At 41.0% G+C, this 23,258-nt stretch overlaps 1 protein-coding gene across 1 annotated transcript in view; it reads left to right on the plus strand.

The window, feature by feature from the left end:
* Nucleotides 1–23,258, plus strand: part of LOC140479474 (interleukin-11 receptor subunit alpha-like) — an 86,124-nt gene that overhangs the window by 32,836 nt on the left and 30,030 nt on the right. Inside the window, exons 2-5 of the mRNA XM_072573311.1 lie at nt 2,747–2,837; nt 6,452–6,512; nt 16,330–16,496; nt 18,301–18,415. Coding sequence (XP_072429412.1) covers nt 2,747–2,837; nt 6,452–6,512; nt 16,330–16,496; nt 18,301–18,415 — 434 coding nt within the window. The remainder of the gene's footprint in view (nt 1–2,746; nt 2,838–6,451; nt 6,513–16,329; nt 16,497–18,300; nt 18,416–23,258) is intronic.

Below are 23,258 nucleotides of genomic sequence, written 5' to 3' on the forward strand. Positions count from 1 at the left end.
ATCAGGCCTTCCCTCTCTAAATGCATGTAAATCCTAACTCTCAGAATCTCCTTCAACAACTTACCAACCACTGATGTCAGACTCGTAGGTCTATAGTTCCCAGGCTGCTGCTTACAGCCATTCTGAAATAAAGACAAAACATTAGCCACCCTCCAGTTCTCTGGCACCTCACCTGTGACTATAGATGATACAAACATCTCTGCTAGGGGCCTTACAATTTTTTTCCCTAACTTGGTACCATGTTCTCGGATACTTTTGATCAGGTCCTGGAGATTTATTCACTTTCATATTTTTTTTAAGACCTCCAGCACTTTCTCTTTAATGTGGAATAGGTTACTCCCCACTTGCCTGGATGGGTGCAGCTGCAACAACACAAGAATCTTGACATCATCCAGGACAGAGCAGCCACTGATCGACAGACTGTCCACAATCTGAAAGATTCACTTTCTCCATCACCAATCGGGGCAGCAGTGTGTACTATCTACAGGTCACACTGCAACCAGTCACCAATTGTTCTTTGACGTCATCTCCAAAGCCACGATGTGTGCCACTTTGAAGAATGAAGCCAGAAGATCCATGGGAAAACTTTCAAGTTCCCCTCCGAGCCTGACTTGGAAATATACCTCGATTATTCGAACGAGATGGGCAGGCAGTATTTTGTTCGGATAATTGATTATTCGGTTAACTGGTTCAATGCCTCTCCTCTGGGACTGGGAGTTTTCTGAAGTTTCCCTTTTTCCTCGTTCTGCCTGCCTTGCTCCCTCTCTGTCTCAGGGTTTGTTTCTGAGCAGACATACACTTGTGTGAAAGGGACCTGCAGTGTTGACAGTGAACACTTGCTATGTCTGTTCCCCATTCGGGAGACTAGGCAGCAGCACACTTCATAATACCGCCACCCCACCGCCCTGCACAACCCACCCTGCCCCCAGACTGGACAACAGCAAGATTGCTGCTGCCTTTCGGGGGGTGTGAAGTGCGCAGGCACACATATACACACACACACACACACACACACACATCTTTTTGACAATTCCCACTCTGCCTTGTACAGGGAAATGTTGGGGAGATTATCTGGGGAAGGGAGGTTTAGGGGGCACTCCTGTGTGGAATGCCAGGGTAAATGTGGGTGGAGAGGGAGGGCGGGAGGTTGGCGACAGTGCCTGGGCTCCCATCGATGTCCGGGACTGTTCTTGGCAGCATTTCACTAAGTCAAATTTACTTTTAATCATTGTAAACTAAAAGCACAATCAGTGTTGATAACACCTCTTTGATGTAATGTTCCTATTGGGACCTTGAGATCATCTTCAGATAATCCGAAATTTGGATATTTGATATTCAGATAATCGAGGATCCTCTGTATTCTTTTAGTATTGCTAGATTAATATCTTCGATCTCTCTTCCTAACAGCATTCTACCTCCTGGCATATGGACTGCAACTGTTCAAGAAGGTGGCTCACCACCGCCAACCTGAGGGCGATTAGTGATAAATACTAGCCTCACCACTGAACCTGTGCCCATATTCTGTGAATGAAGAAACAAGATATTTGTACATATCTGAGATTTTTAAAAATTGTAATAGAATAGAAAATGTTTGTAAACTCATCATGTAACACTAGTGGAGAGAAACCGGTTTAACTTTTCAGGTTAACAACCTTTTATCAGAACTGGAATATGCTAGAGGTGGACCACTTAAAATTGTGTATGTCGAGCAGGCTGTAGTCTTAACTTTTTTTTTCTTTCACATTTAAAATGTTTAGCAATGGGGGTGCTGTTCCATGGAACTGTAGAAATGTAGTGATGCGTGCAAAGAAATTGTGTTAGTCTCTCCTAGTGAGCCGAGTAATATATGGCCTATTACTAAAACAAATTTGATAAAGTTAATCTGTGCTGAAACTAATCCTCTTTGAGAGTTTGCTTATTTTACATTTGGGTTAAGGTGCATAATGGTTCTCAATACTGTTCTTTAGTCTAATTTTGAAGTAAATGGAACTTCAGGACTGGTGAATAACTTGTTATGCAAATAAAAGCAAAATATTGCAGATGCTGGGAATCTTAAACAAACAAAATTTCAGCAGCTCTGACAGTATCTATTGAGAGAGAAACAGTATCAATGTTTTCAGTTCTGAAGAAGAGTGATACAGCACTTGATGCTAACTCAGTTTCTATCTCCATAGATGCTGCCAGACATGCTGAGTTTCTCCAGCATTTTCAGTTTGTTGTAATAGCGTGCTGTGTTTCAGGATGCTTTACTGTTTAAAGGATATCGTTGATTTTTACTGTTGTTCTTCATGGAGGTTACAATGCTTTCTGTATTCTATTACCATGAGGTATAATTTATAAAGATGAAACTTTAAAATCCACACTTGGAAGATTAATGTAATGCTGTGTAAAAATATCAGCAAAATAAGTCATCCAATTGTTTTTCCTATTCCACCTGATTGATAACTGAAGTCTTAACATCGGAGTGTAAAACACAATTCTTTCCCCTTTCATGACACTTTTAGGAGTACAGCTGTACTAGTGTTTACCTCTCAATTTGTGATAATAAAAAGAAAAGGTCAGTACTTCACATAATGTGATAACATCTAACTGCTAATATGTGGTACAAAGTAATTTGTGTACCCATGTAATTTCTGAAGGTCAGGAGTATTTTTATCAAGGCATATTTTGAATTGATTAGGTTTTAAATATGTTTGACCATGTTTTTAGATAATCTATTGTGTCCTTTGTTTTGTTCCCATTTCAGATGATTGCCTTTATCTCTTGCCTATGCCATGGAATCGTTTTGGCCTCCATTCTTTTGACTCCAGCTGGAGCAGGAATTTTTGGAGGGACTGGTAGGTTTGCTGGATCTTCGGTTTGGTGGGAGGTATTAGAATAGGCTTTTGAATGACTTCAAAATGTAAAGCAACTCAAGTTCTCAGAGACAAAAACAGAAGTTGCTGGAAAAGTTCAGCAAGTCTGGCAGCATCTGTGAAGAGAAATTAGCGTTAACATTTTGGGTCTGGTGACTCATCCTCTGAACTGATGGTATTTAGGAAAATATTAGTTCCTATGCAGAAGATAGGTTGGGGGGACAGGGTAAGGAGAATGGAAAGGTGGGAATAGATCCCAAAGAGAGACAAGAATAGATGGACAGTAAAAGGAGTCGATAATAATCTGCCTCGGAGGGTGAAAAATCTGTTAATGGGGACTGTGTAAGTGACTAACAATACGAAGTGTGTAATGGCAGGCTGTGTGATGGGAAACAGGGCTAGGACATGGGAGAGTTCAGCCTCTAAAATTATTGAACTTGTTATTGAGTCCAGAGGGCTGCAGGGTCCCCAAGTAGAAAATGAGGTGTTCTTGCAGCTTGCGCTGAGTTTTGCTGGAACACTGCAGCAGACCTGAGACAAGAGATGTTGGCCAGGGAATAGGATGGTGTATTAAAAGTGGCAGGCACCTGGAAGCTCAGGGTCATTTTTGGAGGTCAGAGTGAAGATGTTCTGTAAAGTTACACTTTGTTTCCCCAGTGTGGAGGAGACCACGTTGTGAGCAGCGAATGCCTAGATTCGATTGTGGGAAGTGCAGGTAAAGTGCTGCTTTACCTGGAAGGTATATGTGGGCCCTTGGATACTGAGGAGGGAAGAGGTAAGTGAATAGGTGTTACTCCTTCAGCGGTTGCAGAGGAAGGTGCCATTGGGCTGTGGGGGTGAAGGAAGAATGGACCAGGGTGTCCTGGATGGAATGGTCCCTGCAGGAGGTGGGGAGGTAAGGGAATATGTGTCTGGTGGTGGCATCTCACTGGAGATGGTGGAAATGGTGCCAGATGATCTTCTGGATGTGGATGCTGATGGAGTAGTAGATAAGGACAAGGCGAACCCTATCACTGTTGTGGGAAGGGAGGGTGTGAGGGCAGAAGTGCATGATTCCTGTAGAGGAAATACATTTCCTTTCCCCTCCCCTCCCCTGCTCAACTTCTGCAGAGACCATTCCCTCAGGGACACCCTGGTCTACTCTTCCTTTTACTCCCAACACGCACCCACAGCCCCATAGCACTGTACTGTGCAACTGCTGAAGGTGTAACAACATCTGCCCATTTATGTCCTCTGACCCCAATCTCTAAGGGCCAAACATACCTTCCAGATGAAGCAGCACGTTACCTGCACTTCTCACAATCTAGTCTACTGTATTCACTGCTCACAATGTGATCTACTCTACATGGGGAAATGAAGGGTTGACTGGGTGACTGCTTTGCAGAACATCTATGTTCTACCCACAAAAAAGACCCTGAGCTGCCATATGCCTGACACTTTAAAACACTACCCTGTTCCCTGGCCAACATCTCTGTCTCAGGTTTGCTGCAATGTTCCAGCGAAACTCAGCATAAACTGCAAGAACAATATCTCATTCTCCACTTGGGGACCCTACAGCCCTCCAGCCTCCATATCAAGTTCAATAATTTTAGGGCCTGAACCCTCCCATGTCCAAGCCCCCTATCCCACACACCAGGCCTTGTTATCAGTCTGCTATTACACGTTATCTATTGTTCGTCACTACAGTCCCCATTGACAGCTATTCACCCTCCTAGGCAGATTGTTATCCTTTGTCTGCCCAACTATTCTTCTCTCTCGTTGGGCTCTATCCCCACCTTTCATTTACTTCCTACCCTCTTTCCCCCCCCATCCTACCTTCTGCATAAAAACTGACATTTTCCTAACTACCATCATTTCTGAGGAAGGGTCACTACTCCCAAAATGTTAACTCTGATCTTTCTTCACAGATGCTGCCAAACCTGGTGAGTTTTTCCAGCAACTTCAGTTTTTGTTCCTGATTTGCAGCATCTGCAGTTCTTTCAGTTTTTATCAAGTTCTCAGAGGCTTGGCTGCAGCGCTAGGGAATAATGGTTTATTTGATCATTTTTCTACTTCATTAGCAGCTTTGTTTCAGCTGTAAGGTGGGGAGAAGGTGGATATTTTTTGGTAATCTTCGCAGACATTTGGAAATATCCGTACAAAGAGCAGTGGAAATGTGAAAAGAATGCACTCTCTTAAAGATACAGAAGATTGTCAATTATAAAAATACAGTCATGAATTGTTTCCACTCGAACATGTTTCCTCAAATAGAATGAGTTGAGGGCTTTTGGACAAATTATCTTGGTTAATCTTATTGCATTGTCTCTCTAAGTTTAAAATCTGTGTCCACTGTCAGCATCACTAAACACATTTCAGGAAAAAAAGCTGAAAGTAAACTTTTTTTAAATGTAAAAAGAGGATGAGTTGATTTAAGTTCAATCAATCTTAACTTGTATAAATTAGTCTGTGACATAACATGATCATCAACTATGTTCATGATGAAGTAATGCAAACTTTTAAAAAAAAAGTTCTTCAAAAACTGACCCCTTTTTATAATGCTTTTTTACAGAAGTTTATATCAAATGTTCACTTTAACTTGCATTTTATTCAGTGCTGTTTATCATAAGTTGACACTCTCTGGTAAATGCATTGATACTTTGAATAAACACAGTATTATTGAAGAAAGCTAGCATTTGTCAAATTATCTGCAACATTAGCTTTGAGCAGAGTGCATGTTAAGGAAAATAATGCTAAAAGATTCAGTTTGCTGCACTAGATTTTAATGTATCTTTACAATAGCAAGTGTTAAATGTGTTTACATAGTGCCTTTAATGTAATAAAGCATCCCAAGCTGCTTCACAGGCATTATAGAACAAGCCATAACAATTGAGGACAGATGATCAAAGACTGAGTCAACAAGAGAGGTTTTAAAGAAGGAAAGCAAGGGAGAGCAGCTTAAGAGAGGCTCCACACCTCAGGCTCCTGAAAAGGGAAAGCACAGCTATCAACATTTGAGCAGTTAAATTCAGTGATTTTGAAAAGTTCAGAATTGGAGAGGGCAGTTACCTTGAAGAATTGTGGGGGTCAGAAGAGATTAGCAATATCTGGAGGAACAAGGCCATGGAAATATTTGAAAGCCAGAATAAGAATTTTAAAATGGAGGTCTGTCTTAATCAAGAACCAACATACATCATTGAGCTCATGGGGTAATGGGCAAATCACCAGATCACTGGTGGTGATTGGAGTTTGGTGTTTGATGCATGGGCGTCAGAATTTTAGACACTTCCATTTTGTAGAGGATAGAATGTGAGAACGTGGGAAAAATCATGCCTAATGAGCACTTTTTTGGAGATGAAGATTGAGGAGAGAGAGTGTGGGGGGGTTTTAAGAGACTGATTTCAGTAGAAAAAATAGTCTGGGATGTTCCCTTTGCATTTCAGGTAGATGCTGGAACAATTAACATTTTTTAGTGATGAGAGTGTGATGTTTGTGGTGAATGATGAAGCCAAACTTGCTCAAAATAACTAAAATGCAATATCTAATCTGGTTCTGACACTAGTTTGATAGAACAACCAGGGTGAAGAGTATCTAAAATTATAATTTTTGTTCTGTCTTAGATGTTCTCTATGGAAGAATAGGAACAGATATTACGTTGAAATGCAAGGCTGCTAATAACAGGTACTCTGTTCTGGATAATCATTAATTCATGTGAAAAGTGTTTTCCTGGTCTTTTTGTTTTCTTTTACATTATTATTCCAGTGCTTTTCTATGTAGAATTGTATAGTAATCACCTTTAGATAGCAGCTTAATCTCCTTCATTAGCTGAGGAGAAAGAGAGGTGTTACGTGATCATGATGCTTGGCTAAGACTAGAAAATCACAACTTCTGTTCACTTAATCCCTTTTAATGTTGAAAACAAACAGATGGCCTGTGAAAAATAGATACTGATCTAAGAAAGCAAGAATTAGGAGGGGTGTTAAACAGCTTGATACAAGCAATGGTGTTTGTGATTTTTGTTGAAGTCATAGAGTTCATTTTTTAAAAAATTAAGGTCGCCATTCAGCCCTATGTGTATGTGTTGGCTGAAAACAGTCTATTCAGTCAAAGCCCACTCTCCAGCTCTAGGCTTGTAGCTCTGCAAATTACAGTAATTCAAGTGCATATTCAGTACTTTTTTTTTTAGAAAAGCAAGGAGCTTTCTATTCTGTACCATCCTTTTGGACAATGAATTTCACTACCCCACCTTGCCATTGGCTGTAAACATTTATCCGCAACTCTCCATTGATCCTTTGACCAAGTACTTAAATGTAAGGTAACTGATTATTGACTTCACAAAGGGAACTAGATCCACTCTATCTAGGCCCCTCATAATGCCAGAATTTCAACTGAAACCTCTGTCCCAAAGAAAGCAAGGTCTTCCTATTGAATCTTCCTTAATAAAACCATGATTGAAGACTGGGAGTAGGCCATCAGTCCATTGAGTCTGCTCAGCCATTCAGTGTAATCCTCAATCCACTTTCTTGCCATGTTCGAGGGTGTGGTCTGAGTAGTGCTTTATAGTTTTAGCAAGACCTCTTTACCTTTATAATCTCTTTTGAAATAAAGGCCAACAGTTACCCATTACTCACTGAAGTTGGATGATAGCTTAGATTCTCTTAGCTAAATTTCTGCATTCTTGGCAACATTGACTTTTCTCTGCTCTAGACTCTGTGCAATCACTTTCAGAATATGAAAGGTCCTTTGATGCAGTTAAACTCCCTGCCTTTGAATTGAATTAGCTTTATTGTCACATGTACTCAAATGACTACAGTGAAAAGTTGATAAGTTGCCACTTAGTGCTATCTTAGGTACAGTGGTAGAACATAGAACATAGAAAAATACAGCGCAGTACAGGCCCTTTGGCTCTCGATGTTGCGCCGATCCAAGCCCACCTAACCTACACTAGCCCACTATCCTCCATATGCTTACCCAATGCCCATTTAAATGCCCATAAAGAGGGAGAGTCCACCACTGCTACTGGCAGGGCATTCCATGAACTCACGACTCGCTGAATAAAGAATCTACCCCTAACATCTGTCCTATACCTACCACCCCTTAATTTAAAGCTATGCCCCCTCGTAATAGCTGACTCCATACGTGGAAAAAGGTTCTCATGGTCAACCCTATCTAAACCCCTAATCATCTTGTACACCTCTATCAAGTCACCCCTAAACCTTCTTTTCTCCAATGAAAATAGCCCCAAGTGCCTCAGCCTTTCCTCATACGATCTTCCTACCATACCAGGCAACATCCTGGTAAACCTCCTCTGTACCCGTTCCAATGCCTCCACATCCTTCCTATAATATGGCGACCAAAACTGCACACAGTACTCCAGATGCGGCCGCACCAGAGTCTTATACAACTGCAACATGACCTCAGGACTCCAGAACTCAATTCCTCTACCAATAAAAGCCAGAACGCCATATGCTGCCTTCACCGCATTATTTACCTGGGTGGCAACTTTCAGAGATCTGTGTATATGGACACCAAGATCCCTCTGCTCATCCACACTACCAAGTATCCAACCATTAGCCCAGTACCCCATCTTTTTGTTACTCATACCAAAGTGAATCACCTCACGCTTACCCACATTGAACTCCATTTGCCACCTTTCTGCCCAGCTCTGCAGCTTATCTATAGCCCGCTGTAACCTGACACATCCATCCTCACTGTCAACAACTCCACCGACTTTCGTATCATCCGCAAACTTGCTCACCCAACCTTCTAGCCCCTCCTCCAGGTCATTTATAAAGATGACAAACAGCAATGGTCCCAAAACAGATCCTTGTGGAACACCGCTAGTAACTGCACTCCAAGATCAACCTTTACCATCAACTACTACCCTCTGTCGTCTTCTAGCCAACCAATTCCTCCAACTCACCTCCAACTCACCCTCAATGCCATACCTCCGTATTTTTTGCAGTAGCCTACCATGGGGAACCTTATCAAACGCCTATACTAAAATCCATATACACCACATCTACCGCTTTATCCTCGTCCATCTCCTTAGTCACCTTCTCAAAGAATTCAATAAGGTTTGTGAGACACGATCTGCCCTTCACAAAACCATGCTGACTATCCTTGATCACATTATTCCTATCCAGATGTTCATAAATCCTATCCCTTACAATTCTCTCTAAGACTTTGCCCACAACAGAAGTGAGACTCACCGGACTATAGTTACTAGGGTTATCCCTACTCCCCTTCTTGAACAAGGGAACCACATTTGCTAGCCTCCAGTCTTCTGGCACTATTCCTGTAGACAACGAGGACATAAAAATCAAGGCCAATGGCTCTGCAATCTCCTCCCTTGCTTCCCAGAGAATCCTGGGATAAATGCCATCAGGCCCAGGGGACTTATCTATTTTCACCCTTTCCAGAATTTCCAACACCTCTTCCCTACATACCTCAAAGCCGTCCATTCTAATTAATTGTGACTCCGTATTCACATCAGCAACAATGTCCTGTTCCTGAGTGAATACTGATGAAAAGTATTCATTCAGTGTCTCCCCAATCTCTTCAGCCTCCACCTGCAACTTCCCACTACTATCCTTGACCGGACCTATTCCTACCCTAGTCATTCTTTTATTCCTGACATACCTATAGAAAGCCTTTGGGTTTTCCCTAATCCTACCAAATAAGGACTTTTCATGTCCCCTCCTTGCTGCTCTTAGCTCTCTCTTCAGATCCTTCCTGGCTACCTTATAACTCTCAATCGCCCCAATTGAACCTTCACGCCTCATCTTTACATAGGCCGCCCTCTTCCCTTTCACAAGGGATTCCAATTCCTTATTAAACCACGGCTCCCTCACACGACTTTTCCTCCCTGCCTGACAGGTACATACTTATCAAGGACACTCGATAGTTGCTCCTTGAACAAGCTCCACACATCAATTGCGCCCTTCCCTTGAAGCCTACTTTTCCAAGCCACGCATCTTAAGTCATGCCTCACCGCATCATAATTTCCCTACCCCCAGCTATAACTCTTGCCCTGCAGTGCACACTTATCCCTCTCCATCACTAAAGTAAAAGTCACCGAATTGTGGTCACTGTCCCCAAAGTGCTCACCTACCTCCAATTCTAACACCTGGCCTGGTTCTTTACCCAGAACCAAATCCAGTATGGCCTCACCTCTTGTTGGCCTGTCTACATATTGTGTCAGGAATTTCCTGTACACTGGACAAACACCGACCCATCTAATGAACTCGAGCTATAGCTTTCCCAGTCAATATCAGGAAAGTTAAAGATCCCCATAACAACCACCCTATTACTTTCACTCTTCTCCTGAATCATCCTCGCAATCCTTTCTTCTACGTCTCTCAGACTATTAGGAGGCATGTAGAAAACTCCTAACAGGGTGACCTCACCTTTCCTATTCCTAACCTCAGCCCAAACTACCTCAGATGGCGAGTCTTCATCCATCGTCCTTTCCACCGCTGTAATACTATCTTTGACAAGCAATGCCACACCCCCCCCCCCCCTTTTACCCCCACCTCTGACCCTACTAAAACATTTAAACCCTGGAACCTGCAACAGCCAATCCTGTCCCTGTTCTACCCATGTCTCTGTAATGATTCTACCCATGTCTCTGTAATTGTTACACTGTAATTAACAATGTCACCCAACACACTGGGTCTTCATAGGTACAGAGTACCTAGGTACAATTCTTAGTTACAGAGTAGAGAAATAAAGAAAAACATAAATTACAGCTATTCCTTAAGAAGGGCTTATGCCCGAAACGTCAATTCTCCTGCTCCTCCGATACTGCCTGGCCTGCTGTGCTTTTCCAGCACTACACTTTTCAACATAAATTACAGCTATACCAAATATAACCATAGGTCAGAAAAAACAGGAAGGAAAGTAGAACGGACCACACATCACAATCTCTCCTCAAGGGTTGTCTGCAGTAGGCTGGCGCAGGGGGCTTCTCCATGGTCTGATCTTTGGCTGCTGCCATGCATGCACTCTGGGCTGCTGGTGTCCTCTTCACCCCACCCCTTCAGGCCTCACTTCTGGTTCAGAGGTCCAAGTTTAAGCCCTGTACCGGATCCCATTGTTCTTGGCTGCAGCATCACAATGCAATTCAACAGTCTGTTAATGAGGGCATCAGGAGTTTGAATAGCTAGGATGCAAATTGAAACAAATTAAACCATGAAAAATTGAGAGAGGCATAAATAAAATTGGAGATATGACCATATGATTCGAGGGAGAAATGTGTTTTGATTTAGGGAGTACTGGCTGCAATGCTGGGGATGATGGGAGCTGTGCTGTTCCAATAGTCTTCATATAAACTCTGCTGGAATTAATAACCTGGTGCTTTGTGCAGTTAGTGATAGGGAAGGCTTTAAACTACATATAGTCTGCGGATCAAATCAGGGAGGTAAGGCATGAGAGAAAGGTAGTGATAATTAGATCAAGAGTATTGATAATTAGAGCATGCAAGGAAGAGACAGCACATACTGAAGTTTGGAGTGCAGGTGCTAATAAGGCTAGAGATTGCAAAAATAGTAAAATGGTGGAACTATGTTTTGTATCTTAATGCACAATACATATCAAAATAGGTTATTGATGACTCAAATAGAAATACGAATGAATGGTATGATGGCTGTTAGAGAGACATGGCTGCAAGATAGCAAACCTGAATAAATAAAGGTACAGGATATTTTGGGAGAAAGCTTGGAAAAATGGTGGGGAAGCTGGTTTAATTAAAGAGCCCTAAAAGAAATATCTGTGATTTTAAAAATCTGAAACAGCATAGCTACATACTCACTTGGAGTGATTTTTAGGTCCCCTAACATTTCTTTCCCTTCTCACCTTAAACCTGTTCAATGTTACCCTCCACCTACCTCGTGCTTTATTTATGGTGCTAGTGAACCACAAGCACAACAGGTGTTGTGGTTACACAGCATGGATCAGACTGAGGGGTCCTTCGGTACAGTCCTGACATAGTGCTGAGCTGACAGACGTTGAGGAACTGGGGGAAAGGTGACACGTATCAGAGGAGGAGGAGGCCAACCAGCTAGAGGAAGCTCTTCTTGTGACTGACAGAACTCTGATGCGTTGGGCACTACAAGGCAGACAGAACCTGACTGGCACCTGGTTCCAGTGGATGTGAACTGGTGCAAAAGATCACTGTGGACTGTCAAGGTCAAGATGGCAGCATTTGTTTTGCCTCGTGGGACAGACTTCATTTCCCTTGTGTTCTCTTTTGCTGGTGTGAATAAAAGCTCCTGTTTGGACTTAACTGGATATCAAGGAGAATGGATGTCCAGTGGGCATTAGGCGACAGAGTAGCAGTGATTTAGTGAGGGTGTTTAAATGGAATATAGCTATGGACAGGTAAACTGTGTGGCCTGCAGATGAAAGAGTGACTAGGATGAGAGAATGGGGTTGGAAATGCGAGGAAGTGTTAGTGTTGCCGTCTATGCACAGCTTAGCTTTGTGACTACTGTGTCATCATGTTGGCAATGAGGGCCCATGCTGGATTATAAATACCTTTCTGGGTCCACAACAGCCTGCAAAAATAATGCAGGTGCAGAGTATGTATGTCTTTTGGCAGATATCTAATAAATCTGGGAATGTCACATGGCAAGAAGGGGATAAAATCAGACAGGAGGGACCCTATAGGTGCAGAGTGGGTAGATGTGTTGAGAAGCCTCACTGTGAAAACCAACACCGCACCCCTTCCCCCCCACCCCCAAAAAAAAAGAAAAATTCACTTTCAGCTAATAAAAGTAAGATTCAGCCCATAGTTTCTGTTCAGAATGATGCATGCCTTGGAAAGGAATTTGGAGCTGATGGTGTTCTTATGTGAATGATGCCCTTTTCTCGATGATAGTGTTATCAGGTGAAGTAACAGGTTGAAGGAGTTGCTATTGTTGACCATGTAGATTGTAAAAATGGTGAAGGGAGACTGCGCAAGGTGATGGATGCAGTACTGATTAAGGGAGTGCTTTGTCCTGGGTGATGTTGCGCATCTTTAATATTGTTGGAGCTTCACTGATCTAGGCAACTACTCCCATCCTAACTTGTGACTACGTGGACAAGTATTGGTGGACTATTCCCTGCAGAATGCCCAGCCTGTGATCTTGTACCCACATAATCAGTATTCATGTGACTAATCTCGTTAAATTTCTCGTTAATTTGTTGATGTAGAAATCAGTTATGGCAGAACAATTGTTTTCAAGGTGAGGATAATTAGATTCTGTTTTGTTGGAGATAGTCATTGACTGGTACCTGTGTGGAGTGAAATTCATTGCTATACTTTGAAGATACAGATCCACTATCTGCATGTGAAATAGCTAATACAGAGCATATAGGTGAGGGACCGGAAGGGGTGTGTGTGTGTGTGTGTTGGAAGGGAATCTACGCTTTAGTCACATTCACATTGGTGGGAATTGGAATCACGTGAGGATTGTTGGCTGGAGGATTGACGTTGTAGAAGTTAATTGTGGTCAAACACTGCATCATTGCAGGGACTTGAGGACCCTGCATAATGGCCATGTTCACAGGAAGAAATAAAGTCATTTATAATCTTGCTTAAGGCTATTATAATACTTTGATATATGAGCAGTATCCACATATAAGACAATCAATAGGAATATCTAGAAGGTATTTGCAATTTGAATAACTTTGGAGCAGCAGTATTTAAGACAAGGTGAAGATTTAGAGTAGACTAGCTTTTATTTGTCATTCCTACTGTATCAGCAGTGATAGTAGAAACGAGACAGTGTTCCTTCAGTACCGAGGGTGCTACATGGACAGCACAAACTACACAATCGTACACGGGATAAAGATGTCTTTAATAAAGAAGTGAAATGAAAGAACATGAAGTTGATATTTCAATCATGTCATGGTGTTGATCTTATTATCATGAAATTTCTACTATTTCACTAAATGTAGTCATGGTAATGCAGTACTGAATAAAGTGCTGGCATTGAAACATCCTTGAATAAGCAGAATATGTTGAAATGTAAAGTGCTGAGAGAAGACTTTCTGTACCATCACTGCATTGTTAATTCTTTGTTTCTTGCAACAAACAGCTTACAAACTGAGTGGGCATTCTTGGATTTATTGATTTCTGTGGGTGAGTGCAATTAATTAGGGTGAGACATTGCAAATGTAATTACTGTAATGTAGTAGTTGAGCACTTATCATGCAGATGTGTGGTGAAGTTTCAAAGAACAGAAGTTGGTGGGAAAAGCAGGGATTCAGCAGACTTTCCAGAAGCAATTCACAAAGGGCTCTCCTATTTATATTTTAACATCTAAGTGAATGCTTTGTAACAGGAAACTCGTACAGCTATCTGTAAAGCACAAATACAATGTTAGTTAGCATTTTTGGGTATCTCTTTAAAAGGTTCAAGAATGAATCTTTTCAATAGATTTGCATTTTAAAGAAGTAAATACTACGTTACGTTGATGATTTACACTTCAAAAGTATTTTGCAGTTTCCTCCACAAAATATAGGGCAGCTTGAAGCCATTGTCTTCAGCTCTGAAGATCATACTCCATTCCCTTGCCATCTCCTGCATCCTGCTCCCAAGCATTTGCCTGAAGCTGAATTGGATCTTAAACCAACCTCAGCTGCTTTTTCAAAGGCTGCACTGAGCAGGCTGAGGGTTGTGCTGCTGCAGAAACCTGTCTGCTGGGTTGATCTGCTTGTTTCCAGGTTCAAGACTGGCACGCTCAGTGTTTTCATTTGGTGTAACGGTAGGATAGAAGATGGAGCTGTCTCAATGGACCTGAAGATCTTGTCAAAGTCAAAGTGCTGTTAAGGTGGGAGGAACTGGCATCAGTGTTGGGAGAATTAGGCATTTGAGAGTTCAGCATTGTTGGTGTCAGAGACCAATAGCAGCCAGCAGCCTGAGTCTGAGGTCTTTCAGTCATTCCTGATGAAGGGCTTATGCCCGAAATGTCGATTCTGCTACTCCTCGCATGCTGCCTGATGTGCTGAGCTCTTTCAGCATCACACTCTCAACATTGAGGCCTTTCAGTGCCAGTGGCAGATTAATGAGGGTTGGGGTACATTGCCAGAGAACTACAGCAATTTTAAGAGAGAAAAACAGTGCTGATAAAACAGTGGCTGAAAATAATGGTGTAACATGGTAGGTCTGTAAGAATAGTCCCAGTGAGAATATGGGCTGGCATTTAAAATACGCACTCTCATATTTAGTCTTCACTGACATATAGTTCACTTATCAGTATGAAGTAGAGAGGGATATCTTTGGCGTTGTAAAATTAGCTGCAGTTACTGAGACAACCTCTTTAGTAGTACACTCTTGACATGCCAACCCTCACTTAACATTTTCCAGAGTATCACCAGAAGGGATTCGTCTGGGAATTAGGCCTGCTGCCATGGAACAGGAGTCTGCACTGTCCATTACGTAATCTTATTGAATGGGAGGCACTGCAATTGCTGTGGCTTGAAATGGCTAATACAGAGCAGGCAGGTGCAAAACAGGAAGGGATCAATGGTAACTCCTTGAACAGGTCTCGAGCAATTGTAGTGAGACTGTTGGAAGAGGCGGTATGTATTTGCCATTCATGTAGGTAGAAATGGAACTATGTGAAGATGGTTGCAAGCAGGATTAATACCGGAGAAGTTAATTTCATTTTTCTTTGCCTTGGATCAGCCTGCTGTTGAATATGTCCTGTGTCCACCACTGCTGTATAAGCAGCGACCACACATATTAACCAATTGTATTTGCAACTGTATTTGCATTTGGAGATTCCATGGAATCATGTTTTGCCACTGTAGTTCATTGTAGCATCTGGTCAGGCTAAATTTGAAATCTGTCTTTGTGTGCATACATATGTATTTTTTTTTGTGGACTATAAAGGTGAAGTGCATTCATTGTTTAAAAAATGTGGAAGTTAGTCTTTTGCATTCAGGCTGTATTTATTTGAATGACTGTCTGTCTCTTTTAGAAATCTACCCAGTTGTCTGTATTTCTGGGTACTTGGTGTCTTACTGAGTTCCACTGGATTGCAACTAATTACATTTCTTTTCTGCTTGTTTTGATTATATTCCTCATATTAGCTTGCACTAGAAATTCAGATAGTTGTTATATCTAATCAGATAGGCCTTTCATCCTTTACCTATAGAGATGAAGAGACAATAGAGCAAGTGAAAATATGTACATGGATTAAAGAATCTACAGAATTCAGAACAGCTACAAGCCTTTTCAAGATGTTGGCATAGAAACATAACTAACTTTATTATAACTAAAGCAGCTTCCTTGGAGAAGTAAGTGCCTCACAAAGAAGGTTTACTATTTTAATACAGTTAGAATTATGTAATTGTTTTGGAAGCTTCTGAAAGGGGAGAGTATGTTCAGCATAAAGACAAGAAATGTGTAGAAATGAAACAAAATTGTGAATTTTCAGGACCTTGTTTTTATTGAGGTTTTATGCATGCATGAAATTTTTCTTACAGTGTGTGGCTTTATCAACAGGATTATTCAATGGAAGGTTAATGGGACCTTTGTGACCTTAAGTAATAATTTGAAAGAACAAAATGGAAGTCTTGTTTTATTGATGGCAGACTTGTCAATGGAAGGAAATTACAGTTGCCATGATGAGACTACAAGATTGTTGTACTTGACCCAACTAAAACTTGGATGTAAGTCAAATTTAAAAAATTATTCAATACCTGATATTGCTTCTAATACTTATAAGACAATACTGCAGTGGATGTGACAGTTCAATTCATAAAATATCAATGGGATGGGCAATTCTTAACTGCAGGTAATAACCTTTTGAAGTTTCTCTTGGGAATAATAGTTAGAATTATTTAAGCAGCATTAAGCTGTTGATTACAATGTTTTGTGTATTGAGTTAACTTTTCAAAATTGATTTTCTGTTTAATACAGGGGAACCTCGATTATCTGATCATGATGGATGGGCACTATTTCATTCGGATAATCGATTATTCGGTTAATCAATTAAATGCCTTTCTTCTGGGGCTTGGAGTTTTTAGAGTCTGATCCCCATTCAGGAGACTGCAGCAGCACACAGTACACGAGCCCCTGCCCCAGCCTCGTGTGACATCGCCCCCTCTGCCCCCAATCCCATCCAACACCACCTGCACCCCGCCTCCCCCCCCCCTTCCCACCAACCTTATGCACACCCACCCTGTCTCCTGGGCAGCTGGATTGGATACCAACAACAAAACTGCTGCAGTTGCCTTTGTGGGGATAAGTCTCCAAATAGAGCAAGCACATGCATGCTCACACGCGTGCGTGCACACAACTTTTTGACAGATTCCACCTTTGCCCTGTACAGGATAATGTTGGAGAGATTATGTGGTGAAGGGGGGGTTTAGGGTATACCCCTCTGTAGAACTCCGGGGAGAGAGAGGATGTGCAGTCAGTCATTTGGAGATAGTGCCTGTTTAATCACTGTAAACAAAAGACGCGATCACTGTTGGAAACACATCATTGATGTAATGTTTCCATCAGGACGTCGAGATCTCTTTTGGATAATCCAATTTTTGGATAATTGGTATTCAGATAATCGAGGTTCCTCTGTATCTGACAGAGCTAAAACTTAAAAGGTTTAGTCTAGCTATATAGGCATATAATTAATTGAGTTTTTTAATGTACTGCATTTGTAGGAATGTATATCTACACACAAATGGGACAGCAGTACCCATAAATAACTAAAATAATTAAAAGTATTCTGGAAAAATTTGCTGTTGACATTTATTGGTCTGCAGGAAATCTTTCAGATGAAATTGAGCTCATCAGAATACACCTAGAATAATTATTTCACACTGCCTCCGTTCTCAGTTCTAAACCATATGTTGCAGAATACATGCGCTTAGCAATCTGCTGTAGTATTACTTCAATGCTAAATTAAGACCAAAACACTTTAGCTGTCATCTTGTTCCATTTATCTCCTGCAACTCAAATCATAGTGTGGAATTTGCACGTTCTCCCTGTAAAGAAACATACCAGGGACCTTCGGTGGTCGAAATTATTCATACGTCTCTCAAAGCTGCAACCAAAGGAGCTTATTCATGCTGTGATGTATTGGGATATGTTACCCCAAGATTCATAACTCCTTGAAAATATTTGTACATTTCTCAGTCCTAATTGGCCAGATTATTGTCTTTGAAACTGCCCTGTGTGCCAGATTGCTCAGCTAGGCATCAAAAGGCTATGTCACCTACCTTTATCAAGCATCTTGGAAATCTAAATAATTGCTTTTAAGCTTCTGTTCTATCAGATATTACAAATTTCTTACATGGTGGGATTTTGCTCCTATTCAGGAGATTTTTTTTGTTTTCTGTCATTTTGGCTGGCTAATACTTTGTTTTAAATGTTAAAACCAGTACATATTGAATTCTTAGAAAACGTGTCTCTTTTAACCACAATCTCAGAATATTGTAATAGTCAGAACTGTTTTATTTGTTCTATCAACAGATCCTCCAAGTAAGCCATTGGTGCACTGCGTGGCTTCAAATTTTTATAGAATTTCTTGCATGTGGGAGAATAGTCAAGAGGGGTCCATTCCTGTCCGTTACATTGCAACTTATAGGTAGGAAATCACTTCTGTGTAGTGTAATTGTGAAAGATCTTCTTTAGAAGAGATAATTGAAATCATGGCTTGGTAATATTTCTGGATCACTGCCCAATCACATGAAAATCATCAACAGTTTGAAGAGAAGTGCAAGTAGAAAACAAAAAAATCCTCAAAGATATTTGTACTTTCTGTCAACTTCTGGAATACAAATAATTTTCCAATAGGTGTATTTGAAATGCATTCTAATATGGAGATCATTGCAAAAAATGTTTTCATTGACAATAGTGTTGTATTGTGGATGACTTCCCAAGTTTTGCCAGTTTGTTTTTCCTCTTATTTATAGAGTTTATTCCTATAATACTGTGAAGTGGCATCTTCACAGCCACTTATCCTATGAATGAACTAAAAGTAAATGTCTGCCTGTGTCAACAGTTGATGGCCTATGCCCATCGCTACTTCCCTTGAAAGAGGTAGCGAGCTTATGTTTCAGCTACTATAGTCCATTTGTGTAGGTGAGCCCACTGTCCTGTAAGAGAGGGAGTTCTGGGATTTTAGCTTTGGTAAAGAAGGAATGTTCCAAATGGTGGTGAGTGTCTTGGAAGGGAGCTTGCTGTGGTGGTGCACTTCTGTGTAGACTGCTCCTTTCACTTTAGGTTGGAGAGCTTGTATGTTTAGAAGGTACTGTCAATGGAACCTTGGTGAGATGTTCCATTCTTTTGTAGAATGTTTCCATCAGTGGTGAAGGAGTTGAATCTTGAAGTTGATAGGTGGAATGCTAGTCAATTACACCTTGGTGGTGTTGAGCTGCTTCTGTTGGAGGAAGTGGAGAGTATTCCAGCACACTCCTGATTTGTGCATTGAAGTTGGTGGAGAGCTTTGAGTTAGGAGGTGAGTTACTCACCACAGAATTCCCAGCTTCTGATCTGCCTGTTGACCACTATTTTTATGACTTGTCCCATTCAGTTTCTGGTCAATGGTAACCCTGGTCAATAGTGTTAGTGTGGATTCAGTCGTGGCTAGGCCATTGAATGATTAGATTCTATCTTGTTGGAGATGATCATTGTCTGGTATTTGTGCGGCACAAATATTACTTGATACTTTTCAGTCCAAGCCCAACTGGATATTGTTCAGTTCTTGCTGTATCTAGACATGGACTATTTCAGTATCTGAGGAATCTCAAATGATGCTGAACATTGTATAATCATAAACATACCTATTTTGACCTTATGATGCTGGGTAGGTCATTGAAATGCTGATTTACAGTTGTTTGCTGTCTGACACTACCCGGGGAACTTTTGCACTGATGTCCTTGGACTGAGATATTTCACCTCCAACAACCCATAGCCATCATCTTTTGTGCACTGCACTGAAAGGAGAATTGTCCTCCAATTCCCATTACCTCCAATTCTGCTGTTCTCCTTGTTGTCATATTCAGTAAAATCAACCTGAGATATTAGGGGGCAAGCACCCATTTTTGGTCTGGAATCCAGCTCTTTTGACCATCTTTGCTCCAAGCTCATGATGAGAATAGGGGTTGAGTGGGCCCAGCAACCCAAACTAATGTCAGTGAGCAGCATAAGATTTGTTTGACAGTTCTGTAAATAACACCTTCCATCACTTTGATCTAATGTAGGTTGATGGGGCATTATTTGACTGGGTTGGTTTTATACTACTTGTGGACAGGACATACCTCGGCAATTTTCCACATTATTGGGTAGATGTTGGTGCTTTTGCTCTATTCAAGGAGACTAGAAGGATATTCCTAATTTTGGAGCACAAGTCATTATTATTGGTGGAATGTTGTCAGCCCATAGCTTTTGCAGGATCCACTGTTTTAAGTCATTTTTTTGAGTTTGTATAGTGAATTAAATTGGCAACTAGGATGCTGGGTGGCTGAAGATCATCCATTCAGCACTTCTGGTTGAAGATATACTCCTAATATGAGGTTGGGGATATTTCAGAGTTCTCTCCTCCAATGAGAATTGTCCACCGCCCGAGATGACTGGATATAGCAGGACTGCAGTATCTATATCTGATCCATTGGTTTTGTGGTCACTTTGTCTCTTACATCTGCTTGGTATCCCATTAGTAAGGTTTTGTGGTTTGCTTTATTTACATTTTGTGAGACCCACTGCAGATATATAATAATTTAGTGGCAGTGGTTTTCCAGTTAATCCATTTTGGACAGCAGTTCATAGAAACCTAGAAACTAGAAGCTGGAGTAAGCTACTCAATCCTTTGAGCCTGCTCTGTCATTCAGTATGGTTATGTCTGATCCTCCTAGCTCCATGCTATAAACCTGATCAAACCCCTCCCCATATGATTCGTTGTCTTTGAAATCTTAACATCTATTTATCTATTGCTTCCCCAAATGTTAGTAAGGAGAACTTTGCAGTGTTGACAAGGCTATTTTGCTATGATCATTTCTGGTATCTTGGCCTTGTCCAGTTTTCTTTCTGTTATTGAATTTTATAACAGTAGTATACGGTCGAGTGGCTAGTAAGCCTATTTTACAGTGTATTTATGAATGACGCACATTGCTGTGGATCTAGAATCTGACAACACACATCTGGTGAAGGTGGCAGATTTTCCTCCTTTTTCCTTCTTGTAGCTTTATTGCTTTATTAAAAAAAATTAAACTCAAATTTCACCATCTGTCAAGATATATATGATTTGAATCCAGAACCCCATATATTAGCTTGAATCTCTGGATTACTAGCCTACTGACAATTCTAACGTGCTGCTGACATCTCTGCCCCCTATATGCAAAGGATGAACTTCTGTATAGTCTAATTGTTGCAACATAGCAGCAAGGCTGGCACGTACAACTCAATTTAGAGATGCAATTGATGTCTTAAATAAGGTTGGAAAGGTTTAGTGGATCCCTAGTCAATTGAGTTGTTTACTTCCATGTTTCTGGTTTATTTAGAATTTAAACCATTCTACAGTGTGTTTATATATATTTTGTGAAGTAAATGCAGGAACGTGAGTCATTAGATCAGTAATTAGGGTTGTTGGAAAGTGTTCCATTAATCTTGCAGAATTTTTTATTAGAATTGCTACTGTCTGACTCATTTCCAGTGTATTCCAGGATTTAGTCATTCTTCTTATTTGAAATGTCGAATACTATTTTTATTTTATAGACTTTCTTTTCTGTAAATTTTGTTTTATGAAGTTGAGGGCTGTTATAATTAGATAAATGAACGTCCTTTCCTCCTGGGGAAGTGCTGTTCAGATATTCTACTGCCAGGACAAATATCTAACTTGGTTCAGAGTCAATTAGCTTTAATTGTTAAACAATTTGATTTTCTTCCCCAGCAACTGCAGAGTACATTATGACATTATTTTTGTTGGTTAATGTGAATTATTAGACAAGTCCTTTTCTATTGTTAATTGACTATTTGTTACAAAACTTCTTTTACAATGCCCTAGTCTTTTTGAGGAGTGAGGCTGTCCTCTGATGAATTTGAACCCAGGTCTCAGATTAAACCCCTCTGTCTAACCTATTAACCCATTGTTTGCTATGCTCAAACATTTAAAATTGTTGCCATTTTCAAAGATGAGGCAGAGACCAGTGTGCATATTTTCAGACTATGGGTTTAATTTGTTTGGGCTAAATGCCAATTATTTTGACATTTTTGTTTGGAGGGATTTCTCACTATCTTACCAAATGTGCTTCATTAACTACGTACACTACCTCTATGGCGTTCCTCTCATCCAATTCAATTCCCATCTTGCCACTCATAGAAACTATAAGCAGGAATAGGCCATTCAGCCATTCGTACCTGTTCCGCTATTCAGTATGATTAAGGCTGATCCTCTGTCTCAATGCTATATTCTTGCTGTCACCTTTACCCATTGATGCCTTTAAAATCTAAAATGTCTCCTTGAACATATTCAGTGACTTGGCATCCACAACCTCCTTTAGTAGAGGATTCCTATGGGTTTTCTATCTTTTTGTGTGAAGAGTTTTTACTTCCTCTCTGTGTGAAATGGCCCAGCCTGTACCCTGAGACAGTGTCACTTGGTTCCAGACTCCTGAATTGGGGAAAGCATGTAGTGTGTCCAGCCCTGTTAGAATTTTATATCTTTCAATCAGATCTCCTCTCATCCTTCTAAACTTGAATACAAGTCCAGTTAAATAAACCTCTCCTTGTATGATAGCCCTGGTACCATCTTGGTGAACCTCTACACTCCCTTTGTGGCAAGTATATCCTTTCTTAGGGAGACCAAAACTGCACACAGTACTCCAGGTATAATTTCTCAATGACCCTGTATGACTACAATAAGACTACTTCTGACTTCAAATCCTCACTCGAAGAACTGCAAAAGACCACTGAAGTGATTGGGACAAGGGACAGATGGATCTATTGACTGAGAGTTGTGATTGGGATTCTTAAGCTGGGCCAATCAGAGCCCTGGATGACAGGTAGGCAGGAGTTTGAGTCTCCTCATTTCTAGCGACTGGCCCTGAGCTGGCACATCTAAGCAAAGCATGACTTAGTGACTGAATACTGGCTTGTGTGCAATTATTTCAACCAGCATTCCTTGTTCTGACACCATCTTCAAAAGGGCCACTGTGCACCCGGATAAATGTTGGCAACCCAGCATGCCCTCACTTGCAACATAATGGCTTAGCAGCCAAAAAGCCCCATTGCCATGGCATTGTAGCCAGCATAACTTGCGCCCCTTGCACATGTAACCCCACTGTCACTCGAGACGCTGTTGAACAACCATGACATACAGACCTTAGACTATACTGGAGGGACCTCCAGGTTGGTCCAAGTAGCAGAATAGCACTTTCAGCCTGACAGCCTGCTCTACCTAATGGATATATGAGTGGCATTGCATCTGCACA

Source organism: Chiloscyllium punctatum, chromosome 1 (assembly GCF_047496795.1).
Source record: "Chiloscyllium punctatum isolate Juve2018m chromosome 1, sChiPun1.3, whole genome shotgun sequence".
Lineage (NCBI taxonomy): Eukaryota > Metazoa > Chordata > Chondrichthyes > Orectolobiformes > Hemiscylliidae > Chiloscyllium > Chiloscyllium punctatum.